The sequence below is a fragment of the Aphis gossypii genome, chromosome 2, assembly GCF_020184175.1.
Source record: "Aphis gossypii isolate Hap1 chromosome 2, ASM2018417v2, whole genome shotgun sequence".
Lineage (NCBI taxonomy): Eukaryota > Metazoa > Arthropoda > Insecta > Hemiptera > Aphididae > Aphis > Aphis gossypii.
The window spans coordinates 1,453,853-1,475,388 of NC_065531.1; the positions used below are offsets into that span (position 1 = coordinate 1,453,853).

At 25.4% G+C, this 21,536-nt stretch overlaps 2 protein-coding genes and 1 long non-coding RNA gene across 3 annotated transcripts in view; 2 read left to right on the forward strand and 1 right to left on the reverse strand.

Annotated features, from left to right (window-relative positions):
* The window catches only part of LOC126549959 (uncharacterized), a 29,716-nt gene extending 12,847 nt beyond the window's left edge, over positions 1-16,869 (reverse strand). Inside the window, exon 1 of the long non-coding RNA XR_007603936.1 lies at positions 16,519-16,869. This is a non-coding gene — a long non-coding RNA (uncharacterized LOC126549959). The remainder of the gene's footprint in view (positions 1-16,518) is intronic.
* Positions 4,733-9,541, forward strand: LOC114131673 (arylalkylamine N-acetyltransferase 1-like). The gene is made up of 4 exons (XM_027996962.2): positions 4,733-4,876; positions 7,261-7,468; positions 8,074-8,356; positions 8,681-9,541. Exons 1-4 carry the CDS (start codon positions 4,856-4,858, stop codon positions 8,877-8,879), a joined length of 711 nt encoding a protein of 236 aa, XP_027852763.2. The 5' UTR covers positions 4,733-4,855; the 3' UTR covers positions 8,880-9,541.
* Positions 16,870-17,147: 278 nt separating the features above from the next.
* On the forward strand, positions 17,148-21,212 carry LOC114131676 (40S ribosomal protein S18). The gene is made up of 5 exons (XM_027996969.2): positions 17,148-17,315; positions 17,502-17,687; positions 19,663-19,764; positions 20,284-20,375; positions 21,108-21,212. The coding sequence occupies exons 1-5, from the start codon at positions 17,313-17,315 to the stop codon at positions 21,181-21,183; spliced, it is 459 nt and encodes a 152-aa protein (XP_027852770.1). The 5' UTR covers positions 17,148-17,312; the 3' UTR covers positions 21,184-21,212.
* The last annotated feature ends 324 nt before the right edge of the window (positions 21,213-21,536 follow it).

A 21,536-nucleotide genomic window follows, 5' to 3' on the forward strand; every position in this document is an offset into this window, starting at 1 on the left:
TACTTGCAAATTTTCGCGATTTTGATATATTTTGTAGGAAAAAATTCGATCTTTAATAAAAAACCACATACATAAATATATGTTGTCTCCGTCTTACAAGTATTCAATAGTTTAAATATTATGTTTTTAGCTAATACGATAGTAAAATTCAAAAACTTATATAAATATCAAATTAAAAGGTCAAAATTGTATCAAAGATACCTCCTAGACTTTTATTGATATTTTAATATTAGAGTGACCTATTCCTATGTAAATTATTAAAATTTTTAAATGCTCATAACATTATTTAAAATTTATATACCAATGAAAACCTTATAGATTTTATACATAATATTCTTAATTTTAAGTTTGGTACAAGCCAGTTGCGACTAGGTTAATTTTTTTGTAATATATAAGTAAAGAATTGAAATTTTTTGAATGAACATTAAACAAGACTGATGGCTGATAGCTAAGCTAAGTTATTGAAGATAAATATTTGATATCACTTTGAATTAATGACGATTAGTTATTTCACGATAAATTTGATACAATGAATTGATAGGAGACCACACTATATAGTATAATATCATGGGCGTAGCGAGGGTGGGGCAGGGGGCGCTTGCCTCCCTACGACTTAAATTGAATTCAATTTCTTTATACAAAACGTTTAAATTTTACATTAAAATCACTTTAGCGATTGGTATAATAGTTTGATTTTGTGAAGACTTTAGACGATTGTCATTGATATAATTAAAAAATAATAATATAAATAAATACTTAAAAAATCAAAAAAATCGGGTTTTGATTTGCCACCTCCTGGATGAAATCCTAGCTATGTTCATGTATAATATAATTTACACACTACATCATTAACTTATTATGTAACCATCAATTGTTATTACATTATTATTTCAGTATTAACTACCTATTGGATAATAGATCTAGCAATAGAAATAGTAATAAAATACCTACATTAATAATAAGTAATAACCAATCGTGTGTATCAATATTGCATATACTATACGCCGTGTTACATTTAAAATCAGTATGTAAGTGATTAATATAATTGACAAATGTAATAATATACCGTAAAGTGAAGAATATACTAAATCATGATTTTATCAACTAAATTATTCACAGGATTATACAATAATATTGTCTAGTATTGTCTATATCAGTGGTTATCAACCTTTTTGGGTCCACGGCTACTTTTGATATTGAAATAAAATATACGGCTCCCATACGAACATTTAAAATAAACAAATTAACATTATTTAATCATTTTAATCTAACTTTATTTAATGATAAACTTGTAATTATTAATAGGTAATAGAAAACATTTTTTGGGAGATTTAATTTTTACAATTAAAAAATTAATACAGTAGTAATAACTTTAATATTTAATGAGATGCCTGTGCTTATTTTTGTTGCATAATATTATCAAATCGTGGCGTAAACATTGAAAACGCGATTCTTATTTCTTTTTCGGTATTCTGTCTTCCTCTATATTTCAACACATAAATAGACCTAATCTATATGGTTATCACTACATGCGTGTGTTCAATATGTATTAGTGAGCGGACTTAGCGAGCTCAAAAAAAAAAAATAAACAAAACCTATATTATATTTTATATTACAATTTGATTTTTGGTTTCTACTGCTAAAGCGGCTCCTTTGATAACAACCGATGACTCCCCTGGGATCCGCGACGCACAGGTTGAAAAACATTGGTTTATAATATTTTTTTGTCTTGGTACAATAGTACCTCTGAAAAATGTCCAATACCTCTTTGACTAGTTTGGCGTTAAAATGTCATATTATAATTTATGGTATAATATTATAAGCTCACATGTACTTTTTTTTATTTTTAAATGAATCGAGATTTGAGGAAAATCATGTATAATTTTCTCTAAAAGTTTATATATTGGAAATTAAAGATGTCCTTATGAAGCATTGATTATCAAAACACGAAGGTTATTAATTTTTAAAGTTACAAGCACAACATTTGAATACAGAAATTCAAATATGATGATAAAATAAATAAATGACACAGAATTAATAATATAATTATATAATATATAATATATAATATATACTATACAAGTATAGTATTAGTATTATTTTTGATACATTATAAATATTGCCGTATTGTGTATAATAGTGTGTGACACAGTATTGCATGTGTGACATTGATCGTATAATATTTTTTGGTATTGGTCTAATTGTTGACCCCTGCCAGAAAGGTAATCTCCTATCACTCAGGTTTAGTTGATGACCGCCACTTACATCTCTCGTATTTTCGATGTTATGTAATCGATAATCAATAGTTTTAAGAAATAATAATAATATAACAGATAAATACTTTATGCACGAGTTTTGGGGAAAATAAACTAGAACTTCACAATTTTTTAAAAGCTTTAGCACAAAATATTAAGCTAAAGCGACAATAATTTATTTTATTTTTTATTTAAAATATTTCAATTTGTTATTTCCCCCCCCCCCTAAGACTATTTTCCTATCATTATGTGTAGTAGTTATCTGTGAAAATGTCAATACTAATATCAATAATATAAAACCTATTAATTACCTTAATATTTTGACACAGCCATTAACCATTATTTGTTTTATGTCGTGTATAGCTGTATAAATGGTTATACTAGAGTTATAAATAATCCAGCCACTTGTATTGATCATATTTTTGTTAAAAATATTGTGATTGATAATATTAATCCTATAATACTTAAATGTGGTATTATAGATTACTTTTGAACTATTATTAGTTATTAGTTATTACCATAGACAGAGGTAAAACAAATAAGAACCATACTAAAAATAATTTAAAGCAATATAATAAAATTGATTTTGTGTTTTTAAATACAAGATTAAAATATAAAAATTGGTTTTGTTTATCTTGTTGTTTGTATTAATGACGCTGATAGCATAATTAACATTATTTTCAATAATAAATTTAACTCTTTTATTAATTTATCTAGTACTGTAAAATTCACTCAAAACAATTAATGACTAGTGGCCTTGTAGTATCAATTATACATAATAAAAAAATTGTCTTTTAAACTTATAAAATCTTCTTTTAATCTATTTTTGAAAAACAATTTTAAAGTTATAAAAACTTATTGAATATACGGAAACCAAATTTTGTAACTAGTATGTTAACTGTGTCATACATTTTTAGAATTTACTTTATAAATTACAATTTTTTTTTTTTAACTGTAATTAATTATCATATAATATTTATTACTAATTATATATATTAGTAATTATTTTAAAAGGTAAATTGTTTAAATATAAATTATATCAGCATTCATACTTTATTTATTCGTTATTATAAATTATTATTTATTACCATTCACCGCAGCTTATAGTTACTACATGCACTATCTTTTGATATCGAAAACACCCACTTTATTTAATAATTTTCTGAAACTACTCAAATAGTTGAAGATTTTTTATGTATGCACAATTAAGAAATAATAAAACATATATAATTATTATAAAATAAATATATAATATGTTTATATAATTATAAAAAAAGCTATAGCTCTTCTCATATCAAAAACGTGATTTTAAGACTTTTTAAGCCTAAAGTTTATACACAAATCTATGGTTTATCATCATCAAACAGTTCGTATGGTGTTTATATTTAATTCATATATGATGTAAATTTGAGCCAAAAGGATTGAATAATTGAGGTTTAATCAAGATGTTAGTCTGTACAAAGGCCAAAAAATAGGTACTGCAGGTTTGTTATAGCCCCGCCACGGCGAGTGAAAACTTTAAATTCTATACTATAGAGTCTTTAGTTCCGTCGGCCGCCACTCAGGTTTGTTATCGCTCCGCCAACCATACAACAATAAATACTCGTACATCGTATAAATATAAAATAATGAGTTTATTTATTGATGTTTATTAATCTAATAATTCAACGATATATTGATAATATATTAAAAAAAATTAAAATTAAAAAATGGAATAATAATAAATACAATATTAAAAAAACGTATAAAAATTAATTTTAAACGCGGACAAACGACGGACAAATAAGTACTGTGATATTTAGTCGATATTATACATTATATAGATCCATATTATATGAAAAATATCTATGATAGGTACTTTATAGTAATATAATGGCACGTTTTTCCATCGAATTATTGGCTATAGGTGAGTTGCGGTCCGGCATGTCATTAATAATGATGTATATAGATAAATATGTAAAAAAGAAACATTTATAAGAAAACAGAGGACAAAGCTAGCACAAAATGAAATAGAGTAGTTTAATTTAATTAAAACATTAAGTTTTGAAGTTTTGCCTAATCAATAATCTCAAAAAATTCATTCTACCTATTCACCAGTAAAAAAAAATAATAAATAATAATAAAAAATATACAAAAGTAATGCAAAATTTTATAAAATTCATATAAAATGTAAACAAGTATAACTATACAAATTTATTTATTAATGTAAAAAAATATTATTTGATTAACTATACCTACAGTTAAAAATTATATCGGTGTGTAGGTAATCAACATAAACCTAAAAGTACTAGATTATTATTTTACTATCCTTCTCAGACAATTACCATTAACGATAAACGTTAAATATTTTGAGAAAGGTTGACTAGTTCAACAAAACTACTTACACATTTCATAAAAAATACTTATCACTTTAAAGTACATATTACATAAGTATATACGATAACGATAACAAAATATCCTCTGCCAGCCCATTTTGGTTGCCGGAGTTCGATAACTGAAAAGTAGGTATTCACCTTAACTTTTAGTAACTATTGAAATATCATTGAACAATTGCTCATTGAATTTATACATCAATCAAGCGTTGATGCGAACTTTAATTAATGAATGACAATAGTGTAGAAGTAAGTGTTGTTTTTATAATTTTTTACGAAAATTTAATTGATTAAAAAACCAATGTTCAATTTTACTTAAAAATTTGTACAGAATAGTTACACATATCATACCTATTAATTTATTGATATTTTTTTAGTAATAAGTATTCTTAATTTAAATTGTAATTTGTATGTTTAAATATTACAAGCTTATATTATATATATATATAATATATATATATATATATATATAAAAAAATAGAATAACGATAAACAGGTTTCAATTAATTATGTTTTTATAAATACGATATATACTTGTAATTTAGATTCTACAAAATTGTTTTGCTTGATTATTAATAATTTTGTTGATTTTATATACTTATATTTCAAGTTGCTTTCGCAAATTTTAACCACCAGTCGTTTAGAGGACGCCACACAAATGAATCGACCTATTATGAAATTTAATGGTAAAAACATTATCTGTGTTCAAATTTTAATATGTTGGTATTTACTACAATAGTTCAAATTAGCAAGTTATGCGTGTATAATACAGCGTAAATTAAAACTTATAACTCACTTAAAAACTGAATAATTGTAAAAAACCAACATACCTACGAACACAGATAATACTCTAACCATCATAATAGGATCATTATTTATGAAAATTGAAGGAATAAATTCGTGAAAATACTAAATTAATTAATTTTAAGTTTTAAATATTTTAATAGTTATTTTAAAATAACATTTTTTTAAAAAAAATATTGGATATTTAGTTCAATTATTCTATTAAATAATAATTGTATTCATAAGCGTGCGCACGGGGGAGGCAGGGGAGGCAACTGCCTCCCCTGCGAGATTTTCCGTTTCACCGCTATCTTATATTATACCTACAAACCGGGGGGGGGGGGAATCTGGACCTCCTTAGCTAAGGTATTGCCTCCCCTGCCAAGAAGATCTGCGCACGCTTATGATTGTATTCATGTTTCTAGAAGTTAGAGTAATTATAACTAACTACAAAAGCAATTGTATTACTAAATAAATTCTTATTACTTACTTAGTATCTAGGATTTAAATTGGATTCCACTTCTAGAGATACATAAACTATTAAGTAAAAAATAAAGTTGTTTTTGATATAACATCATTTAAGTACTGATTAATTACATTTTATCAATTACAATTAAATAATCCCTAATTAAACATGATGTTAAGAATTATAACTATCCATATAGGTGTATTGAAATATTTAGCATTAGCAGTCGTTAAATTGTCCCCTATTTAGGAAAATCAAGACTCAATAAGCACTCAGTCAAATACTCAAATTTATGTTATAAGTTAAAAGGAAATATATTTGTCATAGCCACTTCTTGAAATTGATCCTTTCATGAAAAAATGACCATTTTATGAAGTGGAAGGCTTTTTTACACTTTGTGAACTTAGAAAAATTTTCACAAAATGGTCATTTTTTCGTAAAATGGTCACTCCAAATTAACATTGAATATTTTTTTTTCAAAATACATGTGGTTGTTCCCTTTTTGTACTAATATACAACATTTATTACACACGTCAAGGTACAAGGTTTTATTAACATAAATGTAAGTTATTTTTATCTAAAGTGAAGATAAATTTGATTATATCCGTTAGGTTATAAAAAAATGATGAAAATGTATGAGTACCTAACCTAAATTTTAAATAATTATATTATAATATAATTTTTTTAATATAATTTGTAGGTTGCAAACAATGTAGTTTAAAATGTAACAGCCATTGTTACAATTCATTTTCTTATTCTAATAAATAAAAAAATAATTATAATATGATTAATATAATATTATAATATAAATAGTTATAAATATACTGTGTAATATTATGTATAATAACTTCAATTAATTTTAGATAAAAATAACTTACATTTATGTTAGTAAAACCTTGTGCACGTGTATGATAAATGTTGTATTTTAGTAACAAAGTGAATGACCACATTGTGAAAAAATTACACGATGTTAAATTAGAGTCACCATTTTGCGAAATATTTTCGAATTTCACAAAATGTAAAAATAACCATTTCCATTTCATAAAATGGTCATCTTTTCATAAAAAGATTAATTTCATGAAGTGGTTACGACTTATTCATTGAGCAATACTAATTCTGAATTCACAGATACATTTTTTTAAATATAGCACAGTACATTTTATAAATATCAATATGATACCTATCTTACATGGTGTTGAAAAACTTTGTTGAGTGAGCAATATTTAGAGCATATCTGTAAAAGAACAGATATCTATGAAGTGATGTTACAAATTCAGAGTGCTTTTACGATATGAATTATTCATTTTATGAGACATTTTAATGTTTTAATAGTTATAATTTTAAAAGTGGTTGCAAACTTAAGTGTAAAATATTTTATTTTCAGACATTAAAAAATAAAATGGATAAAATCAAAAACAAAAAAGTTTCTTTTAACATATTACCCATTACTAATAATGATAAAGAAACTGTGAAGAATTCCTTAAGACAGTATTTTTTCCGTGATGAACCTATATCTGCAAGCATAGGGTTATTAGAAGAAAAAGAATCAGTAATACAATTTGAAAATTTTTGCATTGATTTATTACAATTTGGTGAGTAAAAATATATTATTATTTATTATTAACATTTATACATATGTTATTATATTCCTACTGACTGGTAAGATTACTTTAATATAAAATCTATAATATTATAATAATATAATGTAGCTAAACAATTATTTATAAAAAATTCAGTTATACCACTTATACCTCATGGTTTGGAAATGAATAAAGGTTAAAATAATTTATCTAATAACAATAATTTTGTTTGCATATATGAGTTGTCTCTCAAATACGGGATTGTAACCAATAGATTTTTTAGGTTATCTACTGACTAGTGGCTACTATACAGTACTACTGTCTACTACACAATTCGTGTATACCCAAAAAAAAACCTAATTACAGAAAAATATTTGTAACCTCGAAAATGTTTATGAATTTAATTTATGTAATATGTATAATACTGATATGTAATATATTTTTATTTATTAACACATAATATATTTAATATCGATATTTGTTTAAAATATAAATCAACAAATATACTATAGTTAGATAGAAGGTGGTTAAAAACTTAAAGGTAAATTTTTTTTAAGGAATTATAAATTTAAGTACCATGAATTAATATAAAAATAATAAGATTTATTTCTATTTAGGTGTATCTTTTATGGCAGTATCTACAGAAACAGGTGAAATGATGGGTGCCACGTTAAATAGCACAGCATGCCGGGGTGACAAAATAAAACAATACAGTGACAAGAATAATAATAGAAGTATAAAATATAATGAGCTGATGATTTTCTTAGACAAAGCTGGACGAGATACTGATTTTTTTGGACAGTATCCAAATATAGATCGTATAATGAAGTTGGAGATTATTACAGTGAATGAAGCATATAGAGGACAAGGAGTTTGTAAAGCCCTCGTCAACAAATCTAAGTATATTAAACATAATTCATCTATGTTTTCATTATTTTTATTGACATTTGTAAAAAAATAATAGATAATTTCATACATATTAGTACCTAATGTAAATTATAATTTATAATTCAAGTAAAATATTACAATAAACCTTCTCCCCTCTACTCAAAAAAATTTATTTCTGTTTTTTACAATAACTACATTGAATTATAAAAATGTAAAATGCCAAAAAATACCTTAAAAATCTATTTCATTTAAAAGTTTACTATTTTTTACATTATATTATATATATATATTAGTAATACTTAATTAACATTTATTTAATAATATCTTAATTTCTAGAGAGTTGGCGTTGGAGTTAGGATATCAAATGATTGGTGTGGACTGCTCCAGTAATTTTACTGCAATGGCTGTTGAAAGATTTGGATTTCAATGTATCTATTCATTTCCTTATTCAGATTACGTGAACAAGCAAGGCGAAGTTGTGTTCAAGACACAGCCTCCTCATGAATACTTCAAAACCCATGTATTACTTCTCTAATATATTGTATGTTCATTACAATACCCAATTACACCGATAACCAGTTAAACCCAAAAATTAATATATTAATAACAATATATAGATTTTATATTAAGCGTAGTTATAATTATATTATTATAAAAGTAAAGATTGTAGCAATATAGGTGTAGGTTTATGTATTTACCTAGTACTTAATTCCCGGGCTAGTATAGCAAGATATTCTAAGATATATTTACAGTTAGGTACATTTAAGATGACCATTTAATAGTTACGCATACAACACGTATTGTGTAGTATTGTATTAAGTTCAAATATTAATTGGTGCTATTGTTGATAGTTGATACTAGTAATGCCCTGTTTCAAATTGGCTTAACATATGTAACACTCTCACGTGTGAAAACATTAAACGGATTATTGTTTAAGCCATCATTAAATTATTAGAAATTATTGAAAATTAACAACAGCTATGATAGGACCTCGGGATGAGTTGCAACGTTTGAGAAATTTATATCAAGAAAAATGATATAGTAATATATGGATAGGTATACCTTTTTATGTTAAATTTTATTTTATTTACATTTAGAAACCAAAATATATTTTTCACCTATAATATGAAACATCAAACAAAATACAGTGATTTATTGTGATAATAAAAAATATATATTTAGCTAAGTATATAATAATTCGATTATTTTGCTACACATCGCTCCGCCTTATTTTTCCACTGACACTCCTAGTATAAATAAAACTTTTAAGCTATGACTGCATGGAACGAGTTGGTTGATTATTGTGTCACACCAAGCTGAAGACCAAACTAAACTCCATTATACCGAACCAAATATACCGAAAGTTAATACTTATACAATTTTATTTTTCTTTATCTAAACGCTAATAATTTAAGAATAAAAAGTTATTGATTCAAATTTAAAACTAATTAAACTAATTATACATTGACATTTTCATAAAAAATATTTACTCCAGATCGTGAAATCCTAATCCTAGATAAAAAATAAAATATTATTAAATATGGATATCGTCCTCCTATTGCCCTCATAATGTATTTATTTGATCCAATTATAGGTTAAAACTTAAAGCTATAGGTAAATTATAATTTAAAAACTAATTGTTCGGTTGGGTATTTGAAACTGGTACATTATTAAATTGTATTACCTTATATCAACTAGGTACCTATTAATAGGTATAAATAGTGATATAAATTAAACATACATAATCTTAAAGAGTGATGGCTGATTAATAATGATATAAGATTTATATGCTTTTAAAACCTCAGAAATATGCAATACAAAATATGCATTTATGCTCTTATTTTGTAGGAATAAACTAATATACTCAAATAATAAAATAATGCTATCCAAAATCACTAAATCCTGATATAAGGCAGTCAACCATCAAGTATTAACTAGGTATAGAGTTTTGCTTTAGCGGAATAAAATGCTTATGATTATATATCATACTAGTACTATTTATTTTTGGTTACGTTTTATTCTGTGAACATTCCAACATGTTAAACACTTCTATCAGACTATTCAGACTTATCTTACCAATAAAGAACAAAACTGGTGAGTCTCTTAGAAAAAGTACAAATACGAATTTTACTGCTTATAATCTCTAAAATAGATATAGGTATAAGGTATATCAGGTGACAGGTATATATAATCACCAATCGGACTTACAGTATTTGAGAACATGTTGTGTATTCACTTTTTTTTATACAGTAAGCTCCAAATTTCTCGTATCATCTTTAGGGGCATTAATGGAACATGGCCGTTTTCGAGAAAAATCGTACTCTTCTCTTTTCAGCCAAAACAAAAATATATATTAGTAAGTACTGGTTTGTTATAGACCCATCGTAGCAAGTGAAAACTTTATAGCCCCGCCACTCAAGTTTATTATCGCCCCGAATCTAATAATTCGATGATATATTAATAAAATATTTAAAAAAAATGTTAATTAAAAATGGAGTTATAATAAAAACTATGTAAAAAAGGTATAAAAATGTTAATTACCTATACATAATAAACAGTGCTGTAGTCCTAAAAAAGGCAGAGGGTATACTATGAGTTGTAATATTAAACATTTATACTATCATTAGGTATCATGTCTTAAATTAGGTAAAACGCATAATCGTCAAACCGAATACCATGGTAGAAGGTAAATAACACAACACACATACATTAATTGTACAAATTAAAATTAAAACTAAACTAAACATTTTTTTTTTAATAAGCTTATTGAAAAATATCCCATAAATGTTGTCTGGATTCCGATTTTGTTAAATTATTTCTTTTCAATCTTGATCGGTTGTCATCAGCTGAACGATGGTCTTCTAGCCACGATCTCACGTACATTTCTGGGTTGAACACTTCAATAGGTGGACCGTTACTTTTAATAAACATTAAACTTGATACGTTTGAAATTAAAAGTGATGCCCTCAAATTTGTAATAATATTATTCATAAGGCTAAAACCTCTTTCGCACTCAGCTGTAGAACATGGTAATGATGCGATTGTATTTAAAATGGGTTTAAAATTATCTGGTATCAGTTTATTATTTTCTATAAAGGCTCTTAATCCTTGAACAGCTTGTATTTCATCAACATCAAAACGCCTACAAATTCTTCGTAATTCTAATTCTCCATGTCTAATACTTCCACTACTTCCAGTTTTTATGTTATTTAGATCTAGTGCTGAAATATTACTAAGTAATTGATGGTTCTCATCCTCTGACTTCGAACATAATCGAGTCGTCATTCTATCAACTATACTTTGAATAAATTGATTTTGATTTATAGCAACAATTTTTTTATTTGGAACAAGTTCAATCTCGTTAAATAATAGTTTTGATTTAGCATTTAATGCTATCTGTGTATATTCTCCTGGTTCTTGTTTAAAACTTTCAATTATTCTAATTGTTCTTTTTATTGACTGTTCAGCTTTTGGTAGCGTAATTGTTCGAGACTACACACATTCGAAGTACATCATACATAATACCTAGATCTAAAATAAATTCTGGACTTTCAAGTCTTTTTTTCAAACCAATAAATACTGCAATTGTATTTTTATCATTACTTTGGTCATCACAAGAATTTTTGAAATGAGAATGAAGGGCAGATGACTTCCAAACTGCTCTTACTGTCCTTAAACTACTGGATACCCATCGAGTACTAAGCACACGACCTATTTTATTAAACTGCAGTTTTAGACCTTGGCAACAACTTTCCAAAGCACGAGAATGTTTTGGCGATTGATTGTACAAACTATATAATTTATCTATAAAGCATTTAAAATGGTCAATTCCTCGTACGTCTTTTATTGTATCGGATACTGATAGTTCAAGCCTATGATTAAAGCAATGCCAAGTAAAGAGTTTTGGATATTTCTCACGTAATCGAGTTACTACACCTGAATTTTTACCAACCATAACACTAGCTCCATCTGTAGCTATAGCCACCCAATTTTTTTTGTAAGTATTTTTCATGTAAACCATTTGATTTTAATGTGTTTAAAAGTTGTTTTTCTATTTGTTCAGCATCTTGTGATTGTAATTCACATAAATCCAAGAAAACATATTCGGGATTATTTCCACCTAGATAAGTTTTTAAATAAACTACCAGAGTAGTTTTATTACTTAAGCTAGTAGATTCGTCAATAAGAATACTTAATTTTGAGTTTAATGTGATAATCCTAGATATTAATGTTTTCTCATTATATTCGATATGTGATTTATTATATTTGTTGCGGAATATCTAGAATGAAGTATTTTACCTAGATTTACACCATTTATTTCTTGTAATTTAATTAAATCATCATGATCAGAAAACGGTCTATTTTGTATTGCAATATAATATGCTGTTCTAAATACCTTAATTGTTGTCTGTTCGAGATCGACTATACTTTTTTGCATAGACACTTCGATGGATTTTTCTTTTCCTTCTATATTTATTTTATTAACAAGTTGGTGCCCTTCAGATTCATAATGCTTTTTAATTTTTGTACGAAGATTTGATAGTTGGCTGGTACGATCTTTCCCAGAAGCCTCAATTAAACCATTACTCCACTCATTAGAAATACGTAATCTTTCTTTCTTTGACGCCCCCAAGCATGTTATAGACGAACAAATATTACATCCTAATTTTCCATCTGCACTAACAATCCATGGATATTTTTCTTTAAATTCGATCCATTGAGACTCATTCCATACCATTGGCCATGTTTTGCTTTCGATATTACTTTTGCTACTACTAGGACTCACTAACGTTACATTATCGGTAGTTTTAGATATTTCTGGTAAAATAATATCATTATTTTTTTTTATTTTACTCGGAGGGTTTTTATTATTTTCCGATTTCCTTTTTCTTTCTAATAAACTTCCCGTTTTTAACCAACTATCCATACTATAACTGCTTATTAAAATAGATTTGCAAATAAAATAAACACGTACCTTTTTATTGATCGACTGGACATAACTTATACACATATATGATATACGAATCACTTTCAACGACAAAATGAAAAATGAACGATTGCATACACTACACAGTATTGATGAGTATACAGTACACAACATACGGTAATGTGTGACGGACATTTAATTTTTATCTTAAATACAGAAATTGCAGCACTAATGTTATTTGATTGTTATATTATCTAATCTACAGTACACTGCCATCAATCGCCCGATGTATATATTTAATTATATATAAATTATGTTTTATACAAATTACAAATTGTCTATCTAACATTCTTAGTTTTTCTATCAAAAATATTAATAATAATCTAATGACTTTTATCTTTATATTATTTGGTAATTTCACTACAACAGAGAGTATACGATCTTAATCAGAAGGTATACGGAGTTAATTAGAAATAACCAGAAAGTATACGGCGTATACCGCCGTATACCCTCCACTACAGCACTGATAATAAATAATAAATATAATATATATATATAATAAAAATAATATTAATATAATATAGATAATCTTATATTTTTAATAATTGTCAACATTTTGTGCAACTTATACTTCTAATAATTTTCTATAAGTATAACATAAAGATAAAGTATAATATAACATTGATGATTAATTATTAATTTTATTTTGGAGGCTGGTTTCATAATATGATTTTGTTTATTTACTACTTTGTAATACCTTTTATTTCATCGTTATAATCTATCTATACTTATAGGTTATTTTAATATTTGTATCTGTATTCGTATTTTTATTTATATTCTATAGAATTTGCATCTGTTATGTCTTTTAAAATAATTGTTGAGCTGTAATAGTTATACTGAAAGCTAATAAAAAAAAAAAAAAAAAAAAAAAAAAACATTGATGATTATTAGTAATATTTACCATTATTTTACAACAATTATATAGGTAGATACCTACTAGCTGATCTATATTTATAATAAAAAAAAACAAAAAAAATTTTAAAACGGGAGTGCACTTCGTTGCCGTTAAAAATGCTAATTCTTTAATATGATTCAAAATTTCAAACTTAGTTTAATTTGTAATTGAATATTCGGTTTATAGCGGTATTTAAAACTTATTGAATCTCAAAAAACTTGTGCAAGCACCACAAAAAAATGAAGAATTGTACATTATTTTAGGTTCTGAATGTATTGATTTTAAATAATGATGTGTTTTATTTGTGTGTTTTTGTACATTGTACAGAATAACATGTCAAAATAATACTTCAATTTCAAATTTTAGGGGGGCGAGGGTTATAAGCGTGTAAAGATCAAATTTAACAAAATTAGTTACTTGGTAGTTGAAAATTCAAAAAAAATTTTGTATTTATACCCGAGGTTAAAAAATTCAATACTATGTTTTCCATAATTTTTCCTTCAAATAGCTTTAAAAAAAACTCAGTCTCATTATAGGAAAAATGTTATACCCTTTTGAATTTAATTTAAAATTTTTACGAAATCACGTAATAATAACGATTTTCAATATTTTTTATTATTCAAATAATAAGTCGTAGATACTTGAAAATATCACCAGTTATTTACGTTAGAATTTTTTTTTAAATTATTTAATTTTCAAAATATGTCGCTTATTTTAAGGCATTTGAAATATTCGTTTGTGTTTAGTTTTTTTTTATCATAAATATAGATAATAAGTTTTTGGCTAAGTTAAAATATTTGAAAATTTGATACAAATTTTTTCATAAGTTGTTCTTATAGTGATTCAAAAATTATAAGAATACATATAATAGGCACGATTTATTTTTTGGCGTTTGAATTTAAATATTGACAAAAATTCGTCAAAGACATGAAATATTTGCGAATTTTTTTGAAGTTATAATTTATAAAAAAATTGTATAAGTAGGTAACTAAGAGTTGAAAATTTAATACAAGATTTTTCATAAATTTGGCTTACCATGGTAATAAAAGAATTTAAATTTTGGGATATTCGGGTCATTAAAACATGAACCACATTTTTCACTACACACTGGAAAATATATCCTATAGTCTGACGAATCATTTCCGTTCAGAATCGTTTTTCGTATACAATGATACCTTTTATTATTGGATTTAAATCTAACTCATAAATAATATTGACCAACTGTACAGCAAAGCGGTACCCACTAGATCTAGACCACGTTTTATTTTTTAAATTTATTATAATATTATGTAATAATAGTTGACATAATATGTCATATTGTGACATATTAACATAATAATAAAATATATAGGTATTCTTATATTTTAAAAATGTTCTATATATAATTTTACAACATTTTATGCAACTTATAAAAAATTATATACCAATTATTTTATTTTTTCATATATTTGCTTCCAATATTTTATTTAATAATGGAATATTTGAATAACACGGCGGTTGCTAAATGCTAATAGTTTCATGTAAATAAGGTAATTAATTGCTTTTAATTCAATCTAATAATATTTTATTTGTTAAAAAAAAAGATTGTTTACATATTACATTGAAAATCTTAGTCTTATTAAATAGAAATAGGTATTAAGAAATTATACTTATCAGTAATCGGTTTAGTTATTTTCTGAAACTCTATACATGCATGGATCTAATATATAATTTATAGTATTAATATTATTATGTATATCTAATGATATGTATTAGTATTTAAGTATTTTAGAATTTGTCTAAATATTTTTAAAATTGTATTGTGTATAATAATTAATAATATTAAAATAAATTTTGTTAATCAATATTCAACCGGATTATTTTATTATTCATCAGTGGCGTATTTATAGAGGTGCTGGGAATGGTGCTTGAGAAGCACCTCAACTTTACCTCCCCTCCACAAGTTCTACGTTATTGTTATTTCAAAATTAATAACAAACGATGTACTAAACTAAGACCTCTCAGGATAGGAGGCCGATTTTGTATAAATACAGTTTAGTTCCAATGCGATTTTTTTTCTCAAAATGTGTATTTTAAAGCACTGAGTACAAAAGTCTAATTCGAAAATTCTTGCATTTTTCTACTTAAAAAGTTATATCAAAAAAAAAAAACTATAAAACAGTATAAATAAATACGTCAACAATACGTGATATCCACGATATAAATATCAAAATAACTACTATTTTTTTTTTAAATTGTATGTTTTTTATGATCGATGAAAATATGCAAAAAAAATTCAATTATTGTACTTACTGTTTAAAAAGTCAAAAAAATTGAAACCAAAAATGTTTTTACGCGTTTATCGGTACTCGTCACTACGCAATTTGTTAAATGTATCGATGCACAATATAATTTTGACAAAACAAAACATATGAAATAAATTTATACACATATAATATTGGCCTTAGAAAAAAATAAACACAAAATATGGCTCAAAAGCCCAGACTATAATTTGGACTAATGAAATAATTTTTAAAAATGTATTTATATTTTTTGATAAATATGTAACAAAAATCAAAAAATTATCGATATGATTAATAAAAGTCGGGGATTTAGAAAAAAGAAGAAATAGACAACAATATTAAAAAATGGGGGGATAATATCGGAAGGACAACACAATACACAATAAACGATGATACTGGTGTCTAGTACTGATAATGGTACTTGGACTATCGAAATCGTAAATGTATGATTTATAATATTTTAATATATTATAATACTATATCAAAATATTTTCTTTACATATAAAAAAAAATACATTTTATTCATAAATATATTACTATTATTAGTTATTATTATTATTTAGTATTAACTACTATATAGTATTATAATATTATGGTTTGTGATTGTGATGTTGTATACAATGTGTTGGCACCACTGTCCTCTTTAACAGTGGTATAATATGTTTGGTCGACAGACCTAAATGATCCGATAACCCCCTCCATAACCCGGTACGTTTTATAGCGTTTCACGTTCTTTACCGAGGACTCTGGTTGTACAAATTGTAATCTTTTTCACCCGTGCTTGTTGACGACAACATTACCAAAATGGTGAGTACCGTATTTTATTTTCGATTTTTCATCTGTTTTAATCGTAATGAAATCCGACCAGAACAACAAACTATTGGATGTGATCGCTGCGAAAGCCGTCCGTCCACGAGAATCTGATGACACCTTGTCCGTTGACATGCCTTTAACAGTTTCTTTAGTCATTAATTATTGGTTGGTGTTTTTCAGTCTTTGGTCATCCCAGAAAAGTTTCAACACATCTTGCGTATCCTCAGTACCAACATTGATGGCAAACGTAAAGTCATGTTCGCCATGACCGCCATCAAAGGTATTGGTAGACGGTTTTCCAACATTGTATTGAAAAAGGCCGATGTTGACCTTAACAAAAGAGCTGGAGAATGTACCGACGAAGAGGTTTGTGTAATTTTTTATTCATATACCTTCTTTCCGATCAATTTTTATGTATTGTTGTCATTTCTATTCAAGACGGTTGCAAACGTCTTTGAGAATATTGCGTCAATTATTTCACGTAGTACATCTATATGTTTGCTAAAGTAAATGCCTTGCAATTACCAAGGGCTTTTGGTGGACCTTTACTAAGTGGCCCATGCATGTGAAGGAATAAATACAATAGTTGATAATTATATTTGATTTTTGATTATTGGATGAAATGATAAAATAGTCAACTCGTACCTACATGTATGGAATATCAGGTGTTTTAATTATTGATCATTTAGTCTTCATTTGATACCTATATTGTAAGCAATGGATTTTCTATAAAGAGTCCTTGCTGCACAAATTGAGAAATTTTGCTTGCTCTAATTGTAATGCTAAATGGTTGAATTGTGCAAAATAAAAGAGCACTGTTTGTTTTGGAATTATTTATTTAAATTTAATTCTTACATTTGTGTTAACAATGTCAAGTATACATTAAGTAATAAATGAAAATAAAGGTAGGTAAGGAAGTAATTTAAATCTTAATTTTTGGAAATATTGTTAAACGCACAGTAAATTATAAATATTACATTTATTTAATTAAGTAAATGTTAAAACATTTGTGCCAAATAATTAATCTTCATTAGGATAATATAAATGCAATTTATTCATTTGATATTCTATCGGTGAAGAGACAACAAATCTTTGTATTCTGTTTACAGTAATGTCTGAATGTAAATACTTATTTGCTATGTACCAGCAGTACTCTCTAGGATTTTTGAAACTGGCCACATACATTATTAATGATAGTAATTAAAAATATAAAAATTTTATATATTATATAAATTGTAAAGAAAATGTATTGTAGTGCTGGTAATAGTGCGAGCTGCACTAAATCTATTAAAGGGCGGTGTAAACCTAACCTAACCACTGCTGTACGCAATATGTCACAAATAAGCATAATCAACGGTTCATTATATTAATATATAATGAAATTGGTAAATTATGCAAAATTAATTATTTATATATAAATCTACTTAGTAAATTCTATTTAATTGGAATTTATTAAGATTTATTTTAATTACATAACTACAAATATTGCAATGTCAATAACATAATGGTTTGTTACCATTTTGAATCTGTTTTAGGTTCTTATGGAAAACATATTATTTATAAATTTGATATATTATTAAATAATCAGATTTTTTTTGTGCACTGTTTTTAAGTTATTGAACATTTATTTTTATTTTTTAATAAATGTCAAAAAATCTGTGCTAAAACAATAATCTACATTAGGATAATATAAATGCAACATATTCATTTGATATTCTATCGGTGGAGAGACAATAATTAATATAATTTTTATTGTATATTATATCACTATTTTGAAAAATGTTTTTTTATTTTCATAATTTTAACTTCTACTCGTATCCCTTATCTCAGTCCCTTAAAAACTTGTTTCCTCACTACGAGTGTACTATTAGTGTACCTTATTGTCCTTTATCTATGAAATAAAATGTGCTTATTAAGGTATAACCTATTGTGAAATTTAAAACTTAAATTAAAGTCAATATTGGTCATTACATTTATATTGCACAGCTTAGTATTTATATATAAATCCAAATAATTTAGCAAAAGTCATGTTGGCTTAAACTTATATTTAAATGGTCAAAGCACAATCAACGGTACATAATGTTTGTATATTATGGAATTGGTAAATTGTGCAAAATTGATTATTATGTGCAGAGCTTTATTGACTAATATCTTATTGATTTTATCTAGTTTCTGTTTAATTACATTTTGTATGAAAAACAAACTTATTTTAATACTTCTGTAAGTTTAATGGAAACAATAGAATTTATTTATCTATTTAAATATTTTATTCATTCAATTTTTGTTTGAAAACAGATAAATATGAATGAGTTTTAAATAATCATGTTATGTTTTTTCTTAGGTTGAAAAAATTATCACAATTATGCAAAATCCTCGTCAATATAAAATTCCTGACTGGTTTTTGAACAGACAAAAGGATGTTGTTGATGGAAAATTCTCTCAAGTATGTAAATTTGAATTAATTTGTAATATGTTAAAAATCCAATTTTGGGAATATTGAATTTTTTAGCAGGATTGTATTGGAATAAATAGATTTTTTTGTATAAGCTAGTGGTATGTAAATATACAATATACATTTATTAATAAATTTTAGTCTGCTCATGCATAGTAAAAAAAATTTTTATATATTAATAGCAAAACCTATTTTTTTTAACACTTTATTCTAATAGACCTGTATTTTTTGTGTAATTTTGATGAATCAACTTTTTTTCCAAATTTAAAATTGACTGAATAGAAGCCACTTCAATTTTAATAAATATTAAAATTTTTGCTATTCTTTTAAAATAATATATAAAACCATTAATAATTATTGGTTACTTATTAAATATTTTTATGTTAAAAACTATTACAAACAAGAAGAAATCATAACATTTTTTAAATGTGTCTATATATTTATATACCACCGAGAAAATTAATTTATTACAATTACCAAATTTAACTCTTGAATATTTTTTAATTATAGCTTACCTCTAGTACCCTTGACAGCAAATTGCGTGAAGATTTGGAAAGGTTGAAGAAAATTAAGGCTCACCGTGGTCTACGTCATTATTGGGGGTTAGTATATTTTATTATATTGACATGTGAATAATTATGTTTAATTACATAATTGGTATTTCACTACAGTATTATTTTCAAGAGATTTTAGAATAGATGAAATTAAATTAAAATCTGTTAGGCTCTTGGACTTGTTATTCCTTGTATTAAACACAATTTTTTATTTATTTTTACATGATTATTGATTATACATCGGTGTATTCAAAAGTTACACTTTAAGTTGAAATGTATACAAAATAGAATTTCAACACTATTGATAATAACATGCCAAATAATATTAATATAAAAAATGAATATTATTCATTTCCTTGTCCTTTGTTCTATTAATTGTTATATTGATAAGTTTTTGTAGTTTTCATTAAAGTAGTGTTTAATTAAAATTTGAATTACTTTATCCAAACTTCAAACTAATTATCAACATTAACTAAAATATTAGTATTTCACGGATATCTCATTTTTTTGCCTATTTGAATACTATTTTTATAGTCTATTTATAACATGAAATTAATATTATAAACCATATTATATAATTGTAGATGTAACTGTTATAAATATTATTTTTTAAATATTTTTAATATTATGATTTGTTATCGAGTGTTTAATCTGGTCAGTAGACTTTTCATAACTATCAAAATTTGTAAAATCTAAAATTCTATTATGCAATGTTATTGTATATAATATAATATTTATTATAATTATGAATAATAAGTATTTATTTATATTTTTTTTTAGTTTGAGAGTACGTGGTCAGCATACCAAAACTACTGGACGTAGAGGAAGAACTGTTGGTGTATCTAAGAAGAAATAAGTTAATAAAAGTGATCATTTTTATGCAAATCTCATATTGTTTTTTTTTAATTTTCCATTTTATCCTTATACATTTTAATGAATATTGATTTTATATATAATAGACCTTTACTAATGGACTGGCCTTGCCTATAATCCTCAGTAAACAAAAAAGAGTTGTTATCATCTCATTTGTTCATAAAGATATTATTAATTTTTGTTTCAAATTGTACAAGTAATTTGTATGTCATTGGCCAATTCAAATTGGTATACATGACAACGGTAGGATACATATTAAGCCATAATCTCCTATATACTTTCCGTTAGATATGATATTTTTTAAAACATTTAAACTTCGTAAATTGGATGTTTTTG

Bases quoted from the DNA above. Each gene is read 5' to 3' on its own strand.
- LOC114131673 (XM_027996962.2), top strand. From the start codon at position 4,856: ATGAATGACAATAGTGTAGAA. The intron at 7,469-8,073 runs GTGAGTAAAAAT...ATTTCTATTTAG, and splicing joins CATTGATTTATTACAATTTG to GTGTATCTTTTATGGCAGTA. The intron at 8,357-8,680 runs GTATATTAAACA...CTTAATTTCTAG, and splicing joins GCCCTCGTCAACAAATCTAA to AGAGTTGGCGTTGGAGTTAG.
- LOC114131676 (XM_027996969.2), top strand. The intron at 17,688-19,662 runs GTTTGTGTAATT...GTTTTTTCTTAG, and splicing joins GAGAATGTACCGACGAAGAG to GTTGAAAAAATTATCACAAT. The intron at 20,376-21,107 runs GTTAGTATATTT...ATTTTTTTTTAG, and splicing joins GGTCTACGTCATTATTGGGG to TTTGAGAGTACGTGGTCAGC.